The sequence below is a fragment of the Gymnoscopelus braueri genome (assembly GCF_963280865.1).
Source record: "Gymnoscopelus braueri genome assembly, chromosome: 18".
Taxonomy (NCBI): domain Eukaryota; kingdom Metazoa; phylum Chordata; class Actinopteri; order Myctophiformes; family Myctophidae; genus Gymnoscopelus; species Gymnoscopelus braueri.
In genome coordinates this window covers 1,001,732-1,022,783 of record NC_137618.1, presented here as the reverse complement: position 1 = coordinate 1,022,783, position 21,052 = coordinate 1,001,732, and the positions used below count along the sequence as shown (strand labels likewise).

General features: G+C 42.8%; 1 protein-coding gene across 1 annotated transcript in view; it reads left to right on the top strand.

The window, feature by feature from the left end:
* LOC308105811 (low-density lipoprotein receptor-related protein 1B-like) overlaps positions 1-21,052 on the top strand; it is a gene marked incomplete at its 3' end in the record, with an annotated part of 706,266 nt that overhangs the window by 380,391 nt on the left and 304,823 nt on the right. The window contains 3 exon segments of the mRNA XM_080456736.1: positions 2,600-2,804; positions 9,129-9,293; positions 10,587-10,831. Of these exon segments, the coding sequence (XP_080312862.1) occupies positions 2,600-2,804; positions 9,129-9,293; positions 10,587-10,831 (615 nt within the window).

Genomic DNA, 21,052 nt, shown 5'->3' with positions numbered 1-21,052 from the left:
CAAGTACAAGTCCGGAATTCAAAATGTACTTGAGTAAAAGTACAAAAGTATTGGTATCAAAATGTACTTAAAGTACCAAAAGTAGAAAGTACTCATCATGCATAATGTCCCTTTTCACAAGTTTTTGCAGATCTACAAGCTCAAAATGTGTCGCATTGCTGCATTGTGACGCATTGTGAGCTTGTAGATCTGCTATATTCAAATGGCCGAAATGTATACCGGCTGAAGTGGTTAATGTGTGTTTTGTAATAATAATCAAAATCTACAAAGTACAGTACTTGAGTAAACTTAATTTCTTTACACCACTGTTTGGAACCGTTTTGTTTATCACACTGTCAGGGCTGGTATGTAGACTTCACGTCTGCTATACAAACGCTTTAATGTCAACGACCACCATAACTCTGAAAGTGTACAAATTGGAACCAAATGGACCCTTTTACCTGGGTCCATTTGGTTCCATGTGTACACTCTCAGAGTTACAGACCTGTAAGGGTCCATTTGGTTCCATGTGTACACTCTCAGAGTCACAGACCTGTAAGGGTCCATTTGGTTCCATGTGTACACTCTCAGAGTTACAGACCTGTAAGGGTCCATCTGGTTCCATTTGTACACTCTCAGAGTCACAGACCTGTAAGGGTCCATTTGGTTCCATTTGTACACTCTCAGAGTTACAGACCTGTAAGGGTCCATTTGGTTCCATGTGTACACTCTCAGAGTTACAGACCTGTAAGGGTCCATTTGGTTCCATGTGTACACTCTCAGAGTTACAGACCTGTAAGGGTCCATTTGGTTCCATGTGTACACTCTCAGAGTTACAGACCTGTAAGGGTCCATTTGGTTCCATGTGTACACTCTCAGAGTTACAGACCTGTAAGGGTCCATTCTGAACCCCCTTAAGTGTAGCCCTGTAGGGTCCCTTGACCTCACTTTGAGAACCACTAATATATAAGCACAATAATAATGCATGCATGATTGAATTTGTGTCAATCAAAAATTATAACGAAGGCTAAGAGCATAATAGATTTAGTAAAACATTGGAATCGTTAAAAGGCAACCATAAGGAATCCAACCGTTAAGAGGGAATCGTTAAGATCCTAAAGGATCCCAGCATTAGTCTTCAACCAATCAATCAATCAATCAATAAATCAATCAAATTGACTAAAGTGCTGCACAGGTAAAAGCAAAGCAAAGAACAAATAACATGTATAAAACACATAACATGTATAAAACACATACATGTATAAAACACATACATGTATAAAACACATAACATGTATAAAACACATAACATGTATAAAACACATAACATGTATAAAACACATACATGTATAAAACACATAACATGTATTAAACACATACATGTATAAAACACATAACATGTATAAAACACATAACATGTATAAAACACATAACATGTATAAAACACATAACATGTATAAAACACATAACATGTATAAAACACATACATGTATAAAACACATAACATGTATAAAACACATAACATGTATAAAACACATAACATGTATAAAACACATAACATGTATAAAACACACACTGTAACATACAGACACAGACACAGAGTGAGATTGTACATTTACACCTATATGTACACAGAAGGTAGGAACGTTAGATAAGAGTTGAACAGGAGTTGTACATAGAGCACTGTGTAGGCTAAGCGCAAACAAAAAAAACGCATTATTTAGGATGGGATGTTGTTAAAAGCCAGAGAGAAAAGGTGAGTTTTAAGTAAGGACTTAAACATGTTGTGTTGGTGTGTAGCACCTGAAGAACCATCAAGCGTTGTGCATCAACTGACTCAATAAAGCAAGTCATCCTGCATTAGAGGAGTGTGTGAACAAAAGTATTGGCATCAAAATGTACTTAAAGTACCAAAAGTAAAAGTACTAAATATTTGAAAATAGCAGATCTACAAGCTCACAACGCGTCGCGATGCGACGCGTTGTGAGCTTGTAGATCGGTTATTTTCAAATAGCCTATGTATGAAATAGGGCTAAAATGGTTAATGTATGTTTTATAATGTAATAATTTATAACTGCAAAGTAACTAGTAACTAAAGTTTTCAAATAATTGTAGTGGAGTAAAAGTACAATATTTGCCTCTGAGATGTAGTGGAGTAGAAGTAAAAGTATTGGAAATTGGAAATACTCAAGTAAAGTACAAATACCTAAAAATTGTACTTAAGTACAGTACTTGAGTACATGTACTTAGTTACTTTCCACCACTGCCTACTAACTCACCTGCCAGTGAGGAGCCCCCACCGAGAGGACGTAGAGCCTTCGTCCTACTCCTCCCGCCCAACGCTCCCCGCTGACAGGCTCCGCCCCCAGCCTGTAGGAGTACATGTAATGACCATTATTATCCCCCCCGCCCGACTTCCCTCCCCCGAACACGGGCCAAGTGTGTTCGTGTAGACGCCCGACAAAGCCGGATGCACCACGGTGGATTTGAACCCACAACCTCCGTGGTGGTGGACAGGGACTTAACCACTGCACCACCCAAACACCGTCCCACCAACCTTTCTTTGTATATTATTTAGTCTTGTTGTGTTGTGTGTGTTTTTGTGTCTTTTCCACTATAGGCGTGTCTGGAATCGAGGTGGTGGTGCAGCACGGCCTGGCCACGCCCGAGGGCCTGGCCGTGGACTGGATCGCCGGGAAGCTGTACTGGATCGACAGCAACCTGGACCAGATCGAGGTGGCCGAGCTGAACGGGGACCTGCGGACCACGCTGATCGCCGGTGGCATGGAGCACCCAAGGGCCATCGCACTAGACCCCGGACAAGGGTACGTGCACGCCGCACACACACAGACACACAGACAGACACACACACACACACACACACACACACACACACACACACACACACACACACACACACACACACACACACACACACACACACACACACACTTTTGTACTTTTACTCAAGTATATTTCAGGGTCCCCACGGTCATGAAATTCCTGGAAATATTTTGAAATAAAAATAAAAAAAATCGAGTACTGGATAAGGTTTGGAATTGATCAAGGGTCCTGGAAAAATATTTGGCTATGCATTGTTTTTGGCTATTGATTTTTTTTAATACAAAACATTTCCATAAACATTATACAAAATATGTAACATAAGTAGTTTTTCGCCGAACGGGCGAACACCCCATCCGCACTGCCAGCGATGCGACGTGACGCGAAGCGAGCGGGCGATGAAATCTCATTAAAATACATGTTTTTGAATGAGACCGCCCTGACCTACCGTGAGTGACAACGAACCGTGCAACGACGTCGTCCACCCCTCCTATTTTCGCTCGCAGGGTCACTATGCCCTAATTTTGCACGAAATGTTGAATGAAATTGTACTATTTTATATTCTATGCTTTATTTTTGCTACACTGCCTATATTTGGGCATTGTACATAAGAGTAAGAGACACATTATTGCGCTGAATGATTGTTTTATAGGCCTGGAAATTGGGCTAGATATTTTGGAAAAGTTTTGGAAAAGTTTTGGAAATTCATTGCTAAAAATGTGTGGGGACCCTGATATTTGTAATTCTGGACTTTTACTTGTAAGTAAAGATACTTTTACTTAAGTACAAAAAATGGAGTACTTTTTCCACCACTGACAACGCAGCCTCGTACCGTACCGCCCCCATTGGGCCATCCATCACGCTCTTAGATTATTGGAATAAAGTAAAATAACAACCCCCCCCCCCCTTGTATTCTTCACTTCCTCATCTGCCTTGATGTATGAAGATGTCTGCTGTGTTAGGGTCCATTAAGGCCAAAGATATGGAATACATCAATAACGTCCCCCCTGGTCCTTCGGCTTCACTGGGTGACAAGTGACGTAGCTCATCTCCTCTCGCCTTGTCTCTCCTCCCTGCCTCATATACTTCTCATTTTATTTCATCCTTTCTTTTTTCCTTTTTACTACTCCTCCTCCCTGCTTCTCATTTCTTTTCTTTCTCTCCTCCTTGAAAAAACAATCATGCAGGAAGTTGGAAAATAAAAGCGTAACATAAGTTTTGTGTTTATTTGCCCTGCGGAGCCCAATATCCCCGAGATAATGTTTGTTTATTCTACCAAGACGTGCGGTGAGGACCGTCTGGGGACTATTTAACAATTTAATACAAAAAAGAATGGAATCACATTCATCCCTATTTTTGGGGCCGATCTGACTGATATGACCATATATGGAGATACTCTGTATCTGTCAGTCCTATCCCTTTTATGCCCATATATGGAGATCTCTTTATATGTAAGTCCTTGTCCCTTTTATGCCCATATATGGAGATCCCTGATGTCATCAGTACATGCCCATATATGGGCATGCTGATATGACCACTGGAGATCTCTGTATCTCTCACTCCCAAAGCCCCCAAACCCAGTGGTTGCATTGAAGCGCATCTGACATGCTGGCCATTCATAGGTACTGCAGCTTAAAACGCCTGGGCCACTGTACATGAACGAGCGAAAACGGTTTCGACCAATGGGCTCGACTCACGAGCTTGTGCACGGGGTTGTGCACGGAGGTGACGCAAAACGTGTCACAGAAGCCCCTAATAGCCTCCGCTCGTCACATGTCCCAACCCGGAAGAAGGGGTTATTTAGGACTAAGCGCTGGGCGGGGGTTTCTGGTGTCCTCTCTATTATTTTTAACTCTATGGTCAGTCCTTGTCCCTCTTATGCCCAGTATATGCCCATATATGGCCATGCCCCCCTTTGTGCCCATATATGGAGCTGACTGATTTGTTTGCGCCTGATGCCATGACGACACATTGAGGTTAGACAACACACTCCATATTTGGGCGTAGCTGCATTGACATGAGGTCCGCCCGCCAGCTGGTGGACCCTCCCCTAAGCCCATGTTAATATAGGATTTGTCACATTCGCCAACAAGCTCACACAGTGTTGCTTTCCGACTCGTTGTGAGCTTTCTTTTTGTTTTGTTTTGTTTCTGTGGATCATAAATGGCTTCAGGCAACAACCAGCCGTTCATAAAAGACACAAAACTGAAGTGAGAACCTTCATGCTTGGCCTGTCTGTGCCGTACAGTGGTTCTGTAATTAATGTACTGTGGCACCGGCACATCTGAACACCTGCCAGGCATTTCAATTAGCTCAGTCATCAAGAGCAACGTATTGACATTGCTCATGTTGCATTTTGTGGTATAGCTACGTGGCAGGGGCTGTTAACCGTTATACAACCTGGCATCCCATAGTTTGGGCATGTTGTTTATAGGTGAAAGTGGAGGTACTTCTGTGACCTACTGGCAGGGTTTATCAGAAATGTGGACTAGGACAGTGGTTCTCACCCTGGTGGGCCACAAGGGTATTGGAAGTGAGCCCCCACATATTTGGCAAAACAGATTTTAATGCGTAAGAATTTAAAGTAGGTTCCATTAATCAAAGGTGGTGAATACATATTTTGTATTTCCTCATGCATTTTTTGTATATAATCGTTATTTTTCCATGCTTCACCCCCCCCCCCCCCCCCCCTTTATTTTTTTAAAAAAAATTTCATGCTTCTTTTTGGTACATAGTTGTATTTTTTCTGTATTATCTGTATTTTCATGTTGATTTTTGAACTGTTTGGTTGCTACTATATATGTCTATGAAATTAATTCAAGGACCCCAACGGAAACAAGTCCGCAAGGACTTTTTTGGCCGGACCTTTTAGACAAAAGCATTATAAATGTAACTGTGTTGTTTTACATTCTTTTGCCTAATAAAAATTTCAATCAATCAATCAATCAATCAATCAATCAAACAAACATGGGTACTCTCTCTCCTGATTGGCTGAAATGGTGTCACCTACCTGGAAATGTATTTTCTGTTCATTAAAGAGCTGGAGAGACGGGGAGGCTCCTGTTACTGAACAAACACTCTATAGCAATGAGTACTATCACAATATAGAGCTATAACCTTTTAACACAAACCTTTTTGTTTTAACCAAAACGTATCACTTACCCTACCTTTATCTTAAGTGGTCATATGGGTGGGCCACGATTGATTTCAAGATTTCCAAGCGGGCCTTTTATCCAGAAAAGGTTGAGAAACCACTGGACGAGCGGTTTGCGAGATTAGTTCTTATAGCCTATAGGCTCGCCTCCTGCAAATGTGTCAAAATAGTGAAAATAGCAGATCTGCAAGCTCGCAACCAGTCTCGATGTGACGCGTTGTGAACTTGCATATTTGCTATATTTACTATGCCAAGGTTAACTCATTTACACCTGAGATACGATTCTACAAATGTCTTCTAAATCCTAACAGTTTTCTGAAACAATGATGTTGCTATAATATCAGTGGTGCTCAAACTTTTTTCATGTCAAGGACCCCAAAATAATATGTATTTGGCCGCGGACCCCCATCTGAAATTGTTTTTGTTCCAGGGACCCCCCTAGAAGCAAAGATTTGAAACAAAAACTGTTTGCTTGAAAAAAATATGTATATATTCAAAGATTTGCAAAAACATTCTAATATTTGCAAAAATAGCAGATCTACAAGCTCATAGCGCGGCACTCTGTGCCGCGCTATGAGCTTGTATATCAGCTATTTTTGAATGGCCAAAGTATAAAATGATGGTTTAAGTGGTTTAAAGCAGAGTTACTTACTAGGATGAGAGCATCTGCAAAACCCGGGCTTACGATCGCACTCAGTGTCCAGTCAGTGTACTTCAGATTAAAAGCAACACAAAAAAAAAAGCCAGACATTCCTAAAAATCAATTTAACACTCTTTAAGAAATGAGTTATCTGCTCTTGCACTCGCCTCCTATAGTACTCTTTCACATTTAGGAGGATGACTGCATTTCATGGCTGTACAGAGTAGGATTAATGGGCGCTTTTGGTGCCTTAAGGCGAAATTCCATTCCAGGGCAATAATTCTAATCTAATTACTTGAATCCACTCAAAGGAGCGGAGCCCATTGATCGGCACGACCCGATCCAATGAATAAGGCTATTGATCCGGACAAGGATATTTCTTCCTAACACCCGTTTCAATGTCGTCAGTGTGTGATTTAATCCAATAAGACCGGGAACGCATCTGAGTGACATTTTTCAATTTCTTTGGGCTATGCAAAAATAGCAGATATACAAGCTCATAGCTTGTAGATCAGCTATTTTTGCAAATATTAGAATGTTTTTGCAAATCTTTGAATATATATATATTTTTTCAAGCGAACACTTTTAACTAAAATCTTTGCTTCTGGGGGGTCCCTGGAACAAAAATATTTTCAGATGGGGGTCCGCGGACAAATAAATCTAATTTTGGTGGTCCTTGACATGGAAAAGTTTGAGCACCACTGATATTATAGCAACATAATTGTTTCAGCTTGTAGATCTGCTATTTTTGAAAAATTGTGATTTTTTCCCCCCTTCAAATCATTGAATATATATATTTTTAAAGCGGACATTTGTAAATTAAATATTTGCTTCCGGGGGGTCCCTGGAACAAAATATTTTGAGTTGGGGGTCCGCGGCCAAATAAATATAATGTTGGAGGTCCTTGACATGAACCACTGATATATCAACATAGGTTTTTTTCCCCCAAAAAAAACTGTTAGAATTTAGAAGACATTTTGGAGAATCGGCATCAGGTCTTAATGTGTTAAAGCGTGCAGGCCCTCTGTTTCTTCCCCGTCTCTCCCCCAGACTTCTCGGACCAAAGGCGAGACAGTCAGGGGCCCGTGTTTTCTGAGGGGTGGGGGGGGGGGGGCGGGGGGGGTGGCGGCTGGCGGTGGACTCGATGATGGTCAGAGCAATGACAGTGTTCATTTTCAGGCCTCATTGAGCTGCGAAAAGTCATAAAGAAGCAGATGGCCCCCCCCCCCCCCCCCTTTTATTTTTTTCTTCCCAGCCAATGTCACAGATGTTTGAGCGCTACACTGGACCGCCCGCCCGGTGCTGTTCTTTCGCGACGGACGGTCAACAAACACGACGAACGAACGCTCTCTGTGTTTATGGGCTCGCTTTACACCACATCACCATGTATGCAATTATGTTGCCGGCTTGTCGATAGCGATCTGCTGCTGACAAAACCAGGCGAGAAATGACTGGGAGATGATGGTCTCTGGTCGGATATTACATTGATTGGGACGTCTGTCTAACAGCCTTAGTGGGTTCTGTTTAAAATGGGATTCTCTTTTATTCCTCTCCGTTTGTGATTTTTTTTCTTCTTCCAATTGTCATCATTTTTATGAGTTGTGGGGTGATACGGTTAATGTTCTGCTCTTCTGTGTTTTAATTTTGTCGAAGCCTGCTGTATTTGTCAGATTGCACAGTTATTGTTGTCCCCTCCATTCATAACACTGTGAGTGTACGGGTCCATTTGGTCAGAGAGTTAAGGTCCTTACAAGGCGACAAGCATTAGCTCTTGTTATCGAAGCCGATACGCAAGTCATGAAAACGCTACAGTTGTCATTAATAATGGCTTAGAAGGTGTTGCTGCTTCCCCTAAACCCTACTAAATCATTTCCATTCTACTAGCTATCTATCATCCAGTCAATGCTGTCTTAAAGTGACCACTTCAGCGATCAATCTCCCAGGGGCAGTGGTGTAAAGTAACTAAGTACATGTACTACATTTTGAGGTATTTTTACTTTACTGGAGTATTTCCAATTTTCTACTCCACTACATCTCAGAGGCAAATATTGTACTTTTACTCCACTACAATTATTTGAAAACTTTAGTTACTAGTTACTTTGTAGATATATACATTTCTATATACATTTCGGCCATTTGAAAATAGCCGATCTACAAGCTCACAATGCGTCGCGATGCGACACATTGTGAGACATTAACCACGTAAACCCCAGCATCGGCATTGTGGGGAAAGCTTGACATTGAGCAACAGCGCCACTTACAGTACCATAGAGTTACATACAGTGGCCAAACACAGTATTGTGGGTCGTCTTTAGATCCCATATTTTGAGTGTACATTGAGCCCTCATTGGCTAAAAAACAGCCAATGAGGAAAAAGTCACGCAAAAGTCACTACTAGCTAGAGTGTATCTATAGACCAGGTCTGCAACCTGGTAAAAAAAAAATAGACAGACAATGCTGCCAAAGCAGACTTATTAACCCTTTGCCTCTCTTGGTGTATTTCTGTTCCTCTAGGATCCTGTTCTGGACGGACTGGGACGCCACGTTCCCTCGTATCGAGGCGGCGTCGATGAGCGGCGGGGGCCGACACATCGTGTTTAAGGACATGGAGATAGGAGCTTGGCCTAATGGACTCACGCTGGATCATCTGGAGAAGAGGATCGTTTGGACGGACGCACGGTGAGGCGGCCATTAGAGAGTCTCTGCTATCATGTTGTGTTTCAGACGCTTTTAAAGCCTTCAATTACACAAGTGTTAAATCATTGCTGTCTGGCGTTCTCCGTTTTCACTATTTTTCTGCAAAGAATAAAAGATTGGACCTCCATTATCCTAATGGCTCTAAAACAACAGGGATTAACATGTAATAGCCATCTTTGGTTTCAAACGATGGAGAGCTATAGCAATTGTAGGCTGTACTTGTTTTTTATATAATATATGGTGTTTATTGTTTTTTTAATATATATTTTTTCATCCCACGATTTTGTAACCCTTTTTCACCCGGCGACAATTATCTAAGTGATCCTGGGCGCTACACTCCCCCCGCCAGCCTAGGCAGCCCAGAGCCGAGCTCATGCCTCCTTCAATGTATGAGAGCCAACTGACCTTCTTGTCACCTGACAGGGGGGAGTTTCCCCGGTAGGACGTAGCTTCTTATCACCTGACAGGGGGGAGTTTCCCTGGTAGGACGTAGCTTCTTGTCACCTGACAGGGGGGAGTTTCCCTGGTAGGACGTAGCTTCTTGTCACCTGACAGGGGGGAGTTTCCCTGGTAGGACGTAGCTTCTTATCACCTGACAGGGGGGAGTTTCCCTGGTAGGACGTAGCTTCTTATCACCTGACAGGGGGGAGTTTCCCCGGTAGGACGTAGCTTCTTATCACCTGACAGGGGGGAGTTTCCCCGGTAGGACGTAGCGCGTGGAAGGAACACGTTATTCCAACCAGTTCCTTTCCCCTCCATCAGGCGCCCCGGCTGTCATGGGGGAGGCAGTATAGCGACCAGGATTACTACATGTTTTTGTGAGGGTATTAACTATCCTAGGAGACACGGGGAGAACATGCAAACTCCACACAGAGTAGGCCCTTTCACCAACCCCACCTAGGGTATGGGCGCTGATGACGTGGAATATATAGTGTTTATTGTTTAGATTTTCATTTTGCAATTGATGAGATGATACACATTATTGTGATAGTAAATGTTTAGGCTGTACTTTGATATCATCTCTGTCGGGTGGAAACCTCATATGTCCAAAACTGTTACTTTTCAGGATTCAAATTCAAAAATAGCAACAGTAGCAGATCTACAAGCTTGTGGATCTGTTACTTTTGATGCTTTTGTGTGACCCTGTAGTATGATTAAGTAGGGCGTTAATTTACGAAAACACATAAAGTTAGAATACAGAGATAAGAGGTCTCTGCCCGACAGCAGCGATAATGCATACACCTAATTGAATATTTCCCATTTTCTCGCCCACAGCTCCGACGCCATCTTTTCGGCGCTCTACGACGGCAGCGGCGTCATCGAGATCCTGCGGGGACACGAGTACCTGTCCCACCCCTTCGCCGTGTCCCTGTTCGGCGGCAGCGTCTACTGGACGGACTGGAGGACCAACACGCTGGCCCGGGCCAACAAGTGGACCGGCCGCAACGTCACCGTCATCCAGAAGACCAGCGCTCAGCCCTTCGACCTGCAGATCTTCCACCCCAGCAGACAGCCACAAGGTAAGAAGAACCGCAGGGCATCACGTAGGGTGACCAGACGTCCTCTTTTACCCGGACATGTCCTCTTTTGGGGGGCTGTCCGGCCTGTCCGGGGGGGTTTTATAAAACCCTTCAAATGTCCGGGGTTTTGAGAGTTTGGGTAGCGTGTGCTGTATCTGTGTATCAGTATGGGGGACGTATCCTAGCAACAATGAAAGCGCTAACTCTCATTGGTCATGTCATGAGTAAAGAGAGTTAGTGTGGAAGTGTCCTTGAGCAAGACGCTGAACCCCTAATTGCTCCCGATGAGCAGGTTGGTGCCTTGCATGGTTTCCTCCTCCATCGGTGTGTGAATGTGTGTGTGAATGGGTTAATGTAAGGCACAATCTATGTAAAGCGCTTTGGATAATGGCGTTAAATGCACCATTTATTTACCATAATGAAAAGATGGGTTTTTGAGAGCGGTTTTGAAGGATTGGAGGGCGGGGGGGGGCTTCTCTGATAGTCTGATAGTGGGGAGTCCATTCCACAAGGTTGGAGTAGCAAAATAAAAAGCTTTGTCGCCCTAGGTACGGTACGAGGTCTTGGAGACCTCCAAGAGGTTTTGCGTTACCAGACCTGAGGTAGTGGGAGGGGACACGACGTTGGAGGTAGGGGGGAGCCTGATTGTTTAGTGCCTTATAGGTGGTGAGAAGTATTGAAGACGGTGGATTCTATGTTTGACCAGAAGCCAGTGAATGTTGTGGAGGACTGGTGTAATGTTGTCTCTGAGCCAGAGTCCTGCAACGGGCCGGGTACCCGCGGATACCCGACGGGTACCCGCGTTTGACGGGTGAAAACGGGTGAAAATTTTACTTTCATAAGATCACGGGTACGGGGACGGGCGGTACTGAACTAATCGCGGGCGGGTATCATTTTATTGTGAAAATCAGAGAGCACTGTTTCCGCCCAAACAACGTAACTTGTATAACTTAACAGCACAACTGCATGGAGCATGCTGGACAGTTATCTTAACTCACAAAAACACATTGAACATCCTGTTAAACCTTCAAATTAAAAGTATATGATGACATAAACAACGACACATGTTTGCTGCGTAGATGCGCGTTCGCGCGTGGCTTAGCTCGCTCCTCCGTCTTCACTTGCTTTCTGTACAAACCTGACCACTGAATGTAGCGCTGTTGTTGAAGGCTGCTATCTTTTTCAACACACTTTTCAATAGGATTTACATTTTACACGGGTAAACGGGCGGACAACGGGTCGTTTATTTGACGGGCGGGGCGGGTCTGGTTCGTATTTTGAAATTATCACGGGTGACGGGTCGGTCTACGGATCTGAGTATTGACGGGCGGGGCGGGCGCGGGTTCTCAAAATTGGACCCGTGCAGGACTCTGCTCTGAGCAGGCGGCCAGCTGAGTTCTGGACATGTTGCAGTTTGTGGAGGACTTTGGAGGTGGTGCCATGGAGGATATACTGTTGCAATAGTCGAATAGGGATGTGATGAATGCATGGATGAGATGCAGAGAATGAGTAGACACTTTCTCACCTTTTTCTCAACAGCCACCATATTTTACACACACACACACACACACACACACACACACACACACACACACACACACACACACACACACACACACACACACACACACACACACACACACACACACACACACACACCTGTGTCAAGGCCACATCACATTCTCTTTCATGGCTGATGGTCACATGCTGGGTGGTAAATCAATGTAACGATGGCCTTAGTACTCTGTACAATAGACGCACCGCCTGCCTTTTAGCTTTTAGCAACGTCTTTATGAAAAGACTACAGCATACAGTGGAAATGTGTGTGTGTGTGTGTGTGTGTGTGTGTGTGTGTGTGTGTGTGTGACACACACACACACACACACACACACACACACACACACACACACACACACACACACACACACACACACACACACACACACTACACACACTATAATAGGCTACCTGAGAACCACAGGATATTGTGTGAGGATGCAGCATTATTTGTGGCGGTAGAACAGGCTGTCCTGTGGCACACAGAGACAGAAAAAAGACAGCATAATGGAATTAATTTCAACTCCGCCGGCTCTGCCCTCCGCCGGCTCCGTCAATCATGAGGCTCACCGCCGGCACGCCGACAACGAGCATGTGTCTGAGGGTGTGAGGAAAGTGCTCATGTGTCTGAGGGAGTGAGGAAGGTGCTCATTTGTCTGAGGGAGTGAGGAAGGTGCTCATGTGTCTGAGGGAGTGAGGAAGGTGCTCATGTGTCTGAGGGAGTGAGGAAGGTGCTCATGTGTGTGAGGGAGTGAGGAAGGTTTGCATGTGTGTGAGGGAGTGAGGAAGGTTTTCATGTGTGTGAGGGAGTGAGGAAGGTTTTCATGTGTCTGAGGGAGTGAGGAAGGTGCTCATGTGTCTGAGGGAGTGAGGAAGGTGCTCATGTGTCTGAGGGAGTGAGGAAGGTGCTCATGTGTCTGAGGGAGTGAGGAAGGTGCTCATGTGTCTGAGGGAGTGAGGAAGGTGCTCATGTGTCTGAGGGAGTGAGGAAGGTGCTCATGTGTCTGAGGGAGTGAGGAAGGTGCTCATGTGTCTGAGGGAGTGAGGAAGGTGCTCATGTGTGTGAGGGAGTGAGGAAGGTGCTCATGTGTGTGAGGGAGTGAGGAAGGTGCTCATGTGGGGGATTAGCTCTCATTAACGCTACCACTGATTTGTCTCTTTTTTATCACTACCCAAATTAGCCTAATTGGTTCATGCTAGTGAGCCAAACATTTTTTTTTTTTTTTTCACCCAGAAAGTTACGTTGTGTCCCAAAACAAATAGACGGATGGCCCATAATGATCAGTGTAGTTTATGAAGTACTTCATAACCCTGAGTCCCTTACTTTGGTTATTCATTAATCCATTAAGACCGGGAAAGCATCTCTGTCATTTTGAGATTTCTTTGGTTATTCAAAAATAGCAGATGCGCTATGAGCTTGTAGATCTGCTTATTTATTTTTTCTGTGGAACATTTTTGCAAATCTTTGAATATGTATTCTTTTAAAGCGAAATGTTTTAACTCAAATCTTTGCTTCTGGGGATCCCTGGAACAAAATATTTTGAGAATGGGTTCCGCAGGCAAATGCATATAATTATATAATCAAAAACGTTTCATATGTTTTTTTTTTAAACTGTTAGGATTTAGAAGACATTTGTAAAATCCCCCAGAAGCAAAGATTTGAGTTAAAATTGTTCGCTTTAAGAAATATATATTCAGAGATTTGAACACATTTTCATGATTAAAAAAAAAATGCACCGAGTGCCGTGCTATGAGCTTGTAGATCTGCTATTTTTTGAATAGCCAAATAAATCTACAAAATGACACGGCTGCTTTCCCGGTCTTGAAGGGTTAAAACATCCCCAACAAATGCAATATCTCTTCAGTGAAACGTGTTCCTCTGAAGCAGCCAAGCAGCCATGGAACGGTTCATCTCATATCTCTCAGAGAATAGACCCAACAATCTGTTCATGAAAAAGATACAGTTTGCAGATATTATGGTGGAGCTAACAGAAGGCCCACACACACACACACACACACACACACACACACACACACACACACACACACACGCACACGCACACACTAGCCAATTCTCATTTGATATGCAGATTAGCGTGCACAAAGGTAATTCTGCCAAGACTTTAACAGCATGAAATGTGTTTTTCATTCACCGTTTTTTTTCCCCCCCATTCTTTCTTTTCTTCTATGAATGGATTATTCAAAAGGGATTCATTATTTGTAATGCACATCTGACAAAATTAAATATGGGATTAATTGGTCTATGTGGTGAATAGACCACCTGGTCTAATGCTGCGGTCTCTGTCACTCACTGCCAAGTTTTCAAACCCCCCCCACCACCCGCTGAGCCAGCGGTGTCCAACCTGTTTGTCATCCTTCAAGCCCCCCCCCCCCCCCCACCTCCTTACATCTGACAAAAGCTGAGGCCCCCCACATGTGCACACGTGCACGCACGCACACACACACACACACACACACACACACACACACACACACACACACACACACACACACACACACACACACACACACACACACACACACACACACACACTTGTTTTTTGCCACTAAACTATAGCCTCGGATCAACTCCTTTTTCGGTCTTCTGATCCGGTCTAGAGCGGATATTAATCGACGGCTGAGACCATGGCAGAAACCAAGAGCGCTGTGCACCTTCCAGATGATTCCCCTCGTTTATAGCCTCTCGTAGCCAGACAACTATATTCCACAATCTCCAAATGTTATATAGAGTCTGGAACTACACCTCCTGAATGTTATATAGAGTCTAGAACTACACCTCCTGAATGTTATATAGAGTCTAGAACTACACCTCCTGAATGTTATATAGAGTCTGGAACTACACCTCCTGAATGTTATATAGAGTCTAGAACTACACCTCCTGAATGTTATATAGAGTCTAGAACTACACCTCCTGAATGTTATATAGAGTCTGGAACTACACCTCCTGAATGTTATGTAGAGTCTAGAACTACACCTCCTGAATGTTATGTAGAGCTTAGAACTACACCTCCTGAATGTTATATAGAGTCTGAACTACACCTCCTGAATGTTATGTAGAGCTTAGAACTACACCTCCTGAATGTTATGTAGAGTCTGGAACTACACCTCCTGAATGTTATGTAGAGTCTGGAACTACACCTCCTGAATGTTATATAGAGTCTGGAACTACACCTCCTGAATGTTATATAGAGTCTGGAACTACACCTCCTGAATGTTATATAGAGTCTAGAACAGTGGCGTCGTTACGTGGGGGCTTCGGTGGCTATAGCCACCAATGTTTTATCCAAAGCCACCAATACAAAAAACAAAAAAAAGAATAATTGTAATTATATATCTATAACCCTAACCTAACCCTACCCCTAACCCTAAAACCGAAATAAAGTAACAAACAAAAAACAGGGGGAAAAGCACCCGAATCCGCCGAAATCCGCGAAAATGTGTGTGTGTGTGTGTGTGTGTGTGTGTGTGTGCGTGTGTGCGTGTGTGTGCGCGTGTGCGTGTGTGTGTGTGTGTGTGTGTGTGTGTGTGTGTGTGTGCGTTGCGATGCGATGGAGGCAGTTCCCAAGGTCCTCTAGTTACAAAAGATAATTGCTTGGCTCTCAGTATAGCATCAAAGAGAGAGAGCCGCCATATGGCTGCAGTCCCACTATTGAAGAGACAGAGAATTAAAAGAAGCAATCACAGTTTTCATATTATTGTGATTAATGCTATAATATTAACGCCTGGACTGAAATGTGTTTTTTCTAATGTAATAACACCAACCACCAACCAAAACAAAAACAGTTATTTAATAAGGTTCACCCATTTCCCAGCCTCCAGGTTCTACAGTATGTTGCTGAATTAAACGCACAAGTAGCTTGAAAGTACGTTTGTTTATTTATTTATATACATATTATGCTTTAATTCATATTCTTTCTAGATTTTTTTATTTTTACATTTATTTATTTTTTGATTTACTTATTTACTCACTCACTTACTTACTTACTTACTTCTCTATTTAGTTATTTAGTTATTTAGTTATTTAGTTATTTAGTTATTTAGTTATTTAGTTATTTACTGTAGTTATTTAATGTTCTCACTTATAGCTTTCTCTTCACTGTGCTTGGAGTACTGTTAAAGTGTGATGAATTCACTTCAGTGTGCGTGTGCATGTGATGTGAGAGCAGGGTGTCAGGTTACCGGTGCAAAAACATTCACAGTTAAGAACTAAGACTCCTTCAGCTTCAAGTTTTATTTTTATGTTAGTATTATCACAAGTTTTGCAGGTGTAAGAGAGTGCATGGGCAATATTCTTGTTTGGAAAGTATAGTTATTTTTTGAATAATAATAGGAATATATTAAAATATAATCAAATATCAAAACAAAACAATGTCAAATAATAATAAAAGAAAGTAGGTGCTACCAGGCAGAAAGCTAGTATGAAAAACCATTACTTTTCAGGAAATTGGAAAAAAATAACCTTCCAGTTCCAGTGGATGCAATTGTTCTCCAAAGTAAATTTTATGACAAGTAATAACGGCTGTGGTACGAGAAAAAATACATTAATATCCAAATCATTGTTAGGCACCACTTGGAACCCAGCATGTGTACTCTGGGGGGGGGGGGGGGGGGGGGGTCAATTTGCTGAAGTCAATTTTGAATTCCGGACTTTTACTTGGAACAGAGTATTTATATATTGCAGTATTGATACTTTTACTTAAGTAAACTACGTGAGTACTTTTTCCACCACTGGTTCTACGTGTGCTTTTGTCATGTGGAAAGAAAGAGTTCCTCGCTAGTGGGGCTTAAAAGGCTCCGCTGAAAAGAAGTATAGTATAGTAATGTATTATGCTTATTATGTTGTATTGCATCAAAAGAGAGTTGAATATGCTGGCAGTGAAAGCTTGTGAAAGCTTTAAAAAGAGAAAAACCCCTCAGGAACAGCCCCAGCTCACATTAAAAGGACATTTTAAAAATTGCCTCGCATTCATTTACTGTAAAAGGTCAGAGAGACGCAGACAGGAAATGAGTGAGAGGCGGCCAAAATAAAAGCTGGTGTTTTAGAAGGCCGGTCACCTGGGACCACCATCATGCTAATGGGAACAAGCAGTGGTGGAAAGTAACTAAGTACTTAAGTATAATTTTGAGGTATTTTTTACTTTACTGGAGTATTTCCAATTTTCTGTACTTTTACTTCTACTTCACTACATCTCAGAGGTAAATACTGTACTTTTACTCCACTACGATTATTTGAAAACTTTAGTTACTAGTTACTTTGTAGATTTTGATTATTATTACTAAACATACATTAACCACTTCAGCCCTATATACATTTCGGCCATTTGAAAATAGCCGATCTACAAGCTCACAATGCGTCGCATTTTGAGCTTGTGGATCGGTCATTTTCAAAAGTTTTGTATACATTTTATAAAACTTGTGAAATGGGTCATTCTGCATAATGAGTAAGTTCTACTTTTGGTACTTTAAGTACATTTTGATACCAATACTTTTGTCCTTTCACTCAAGTAAATGTTGTATTCCTGACTTTTACTTAACAGAGTATTTCTACATTGCAGTATTGATACTTTTACTTAAGTAAAAACACTTTTTTCTCTGACTTTTTTCGCGGATGGGAGACCCCTGTCTCCCATCCTCCTGCCTGCCACCCATGTCCAGGGTTGCCACGTCTGCTGATTATAACATTGCAGACGGGCAGAAACCTCTTATCTCCATATCTGCCTGAATTAAATTAATAAGTATTTGTCACCCCCCCCGCCCCCATTTATTTATTTATTCATGAATTTATGTTTTATTTTATTTTTTAATAGCACATCTATTTGCTTGGTGTGACGCGTTGTGGGCTTGTAAATAGATATACATTTATATACTTATACGATAAAATATCTAATGCTCATGATGTGGCATTCTGAGGTTGCTTGCTTCACTCGCAAAACCTGGCATTAACTCTGGCCCATGTCTGTCCTGTAGCCAGTATCTAGTATGTCTAGGCTCATGGCCTCTGGTTGAAGTGGTCTGCTTTTGAAGTGGTTCACACACCACTGGCATGCCTCCATCTGAAGGGCTGAGACATCCTTACAAACACCCTGCATGCTGAACACAGCCTTTTAAAAAGAAAAATAAACAGTCCAGAAATGTCCCCTTCCTGTTATTGCTGGCCAGCATGAGGCGGATACAGAGTATATCGTTGCTGTCCGGAGAGAAAGCTTGTAGCTCCATGTTTTAACTTAGTGTTTTTTTTTGTGTTTCCACACGACATAAACGATATACTCAAGTATTGAAAAGTACGAAGTAGATTTTCATATAAAAAATATATATAGTGCATTTTCACTATTATTTGAAATAGGTCTTACGTTGTGGTTCATTCACGATACATGTTTGTACGTTTCGGTCCCAAGAGTCCCCTCCTAGAATTGCAGGGGAGTCAAAAGTGCAATATCTCTGTTTAAATAGAAGTATTGCAATATGAAAGTCATCAGCTTGCAAAACAAAATACTCCAAAAATGCACTTACTGTACTCAAGTAAATGTACTTAGTTACTGTGTACAACTGCTTTGGGCAGTTTATTGGATAGGATTTTTTTCCTCCTTCTTATCAACCCCTACGGGCAGTACAGTGGGCCAAACATTTAACCACGTCCTCTGAAAGCATTAATTGACGGACGAGTTTCCACGGGTGAGAGAGCGGGGCTCGGACGGACGGACGGACGGACGGACGGACGGACGGACGGACGGAGACGTCTCAATAGTTCACCAGGCTGTTTAGTTTTCTCTGCCATGTCCTCCTAAAAACACCTCTGCTCTAGTTTTCACTTTTTCCTTCCGTACACCTTCATGTCCTCTAGCCTAGCCCTCCCTCTCAGGAATTATGAACGTGATGTCATCTCCTTCCTTCTCCCCCCACCACACACACACACACACACACACACACACACACACACACACACACACACACACACACACACACACACACACACACACACACACACACACACGCTGTGTGTTATTGTAGGACAACTAGCAGAGAGAAGCCCTGAAGCTTTAAGCTGGGCTATATAAACCCCCAGAGCTGCTGACATTTTCCCCAGACGTTCTTCCAATTACACAAACCCAGCCGGAGAGTTTTTTTTCCCCCATTTTTTTTTTTTTTTGCACCAGCTTTAACCTGGCAGGGACTAAACTCTGCCATCAGCCACAAACCTCATATCTCCATATTCCAACTTCTCATCAGGGTTGTCAGATCTGCTTATTATAATTTCCCCACAATATTTTATTTGAAAATAATCGATCTACAACGACGCGTTGTGAGCTTGTAGTTCTGCTATTTTCAAATAGCTGATGTACATGTTAAAGTGCTCATGTGGCCCATAGTCGTTTCTTTTGGGCTGGTTTTCCTAGACCTGGTTCCTTGTTTTCTCACAGAATCTGGCAACACTGCTTCTCATGTTTTTTTTTGCTTTTTTGTACGTTAACGCAGTGGTTCTCAACCTGTGGGTCGGGACCCCCATATGATTTTGGAGGGGTCCCCAGATGACAGTGAAGTGACAATTGAATTTTTTAAAGCTATTATAGGCCTATAGATTGATATCATTAATGTAATTCCCACATTTTTTCACCCACGGTTTATCCAATATTAATTCATTATTATATTTGATTGACCCAAATCCACCCAAACTGTGGTTAACTGCGGCAACCGCGGCTAAAACCGCGATCCGCGCATCTCTACACTGCGTTAATGTTTGACCTCGTCTTTTCTTCAGTGTCACCTACAGTAAGAGCAGCAGAAATAGCCGATCTACAAGGTCACAGCGTGTCGCTTCACGGCACGTTGTGACCTTGTAGATGAAAAGTATTAGCAAGAGCTTGTGACTAAAATAATACCAACAGTGGATCCATTGGAACACGGGTTCCATTGGGTTCTTATTTATATATATATTTTTTCCATTTCCTGAAAAGTAACCGGTTCGGACTTACAAGGTTTCCACCCGACGGCGACAAAATGTTTGCACTGCATGATGGGAGAGGAGGAGGAGGAGGAGGAGGGGGGGTGGTTTTTCTCCATTTCCGCCTCTCTGTCCCCCCTGTTCAATAATGACTCCCCACAGCGGAAAATACATAAATAAATAAAAAAACAAGGGAGAAAAAAAACAAGCCGTAGCCATCTGTTTGTCACTTCATGTGTTTTGCTGTCAGGCAGCAATCACGTTCCACATGGCCGACAAACACACATCTCTATTTTGGAGGACACTCCCGACTCAAATGAGCTCATTGAAACCTCATTGAAACCTCATTGAAACCTCATTTGTGGGGAGCAGCTCGTTCTCTGACACACAACTTGAAAATCTGGGTGAAAGCGTTGAGTATTTGGCTTGTTTCAGGGACTGTGTTCCTGTTCCCATGTCTGTGTGCTGGAAACAGCGTGCTGCACACACACACACGCACACACGCACACACACACACACACACACACACACACACACACACACACACACACACACACACACACACACACACACACACACACACACACACACACACACACACACACATAAGCGCACGCTCGCGCACACACACACACACGCAGGCACACACACACACACACACACACACACACACACACACACACACACACACACACACTTGAAGT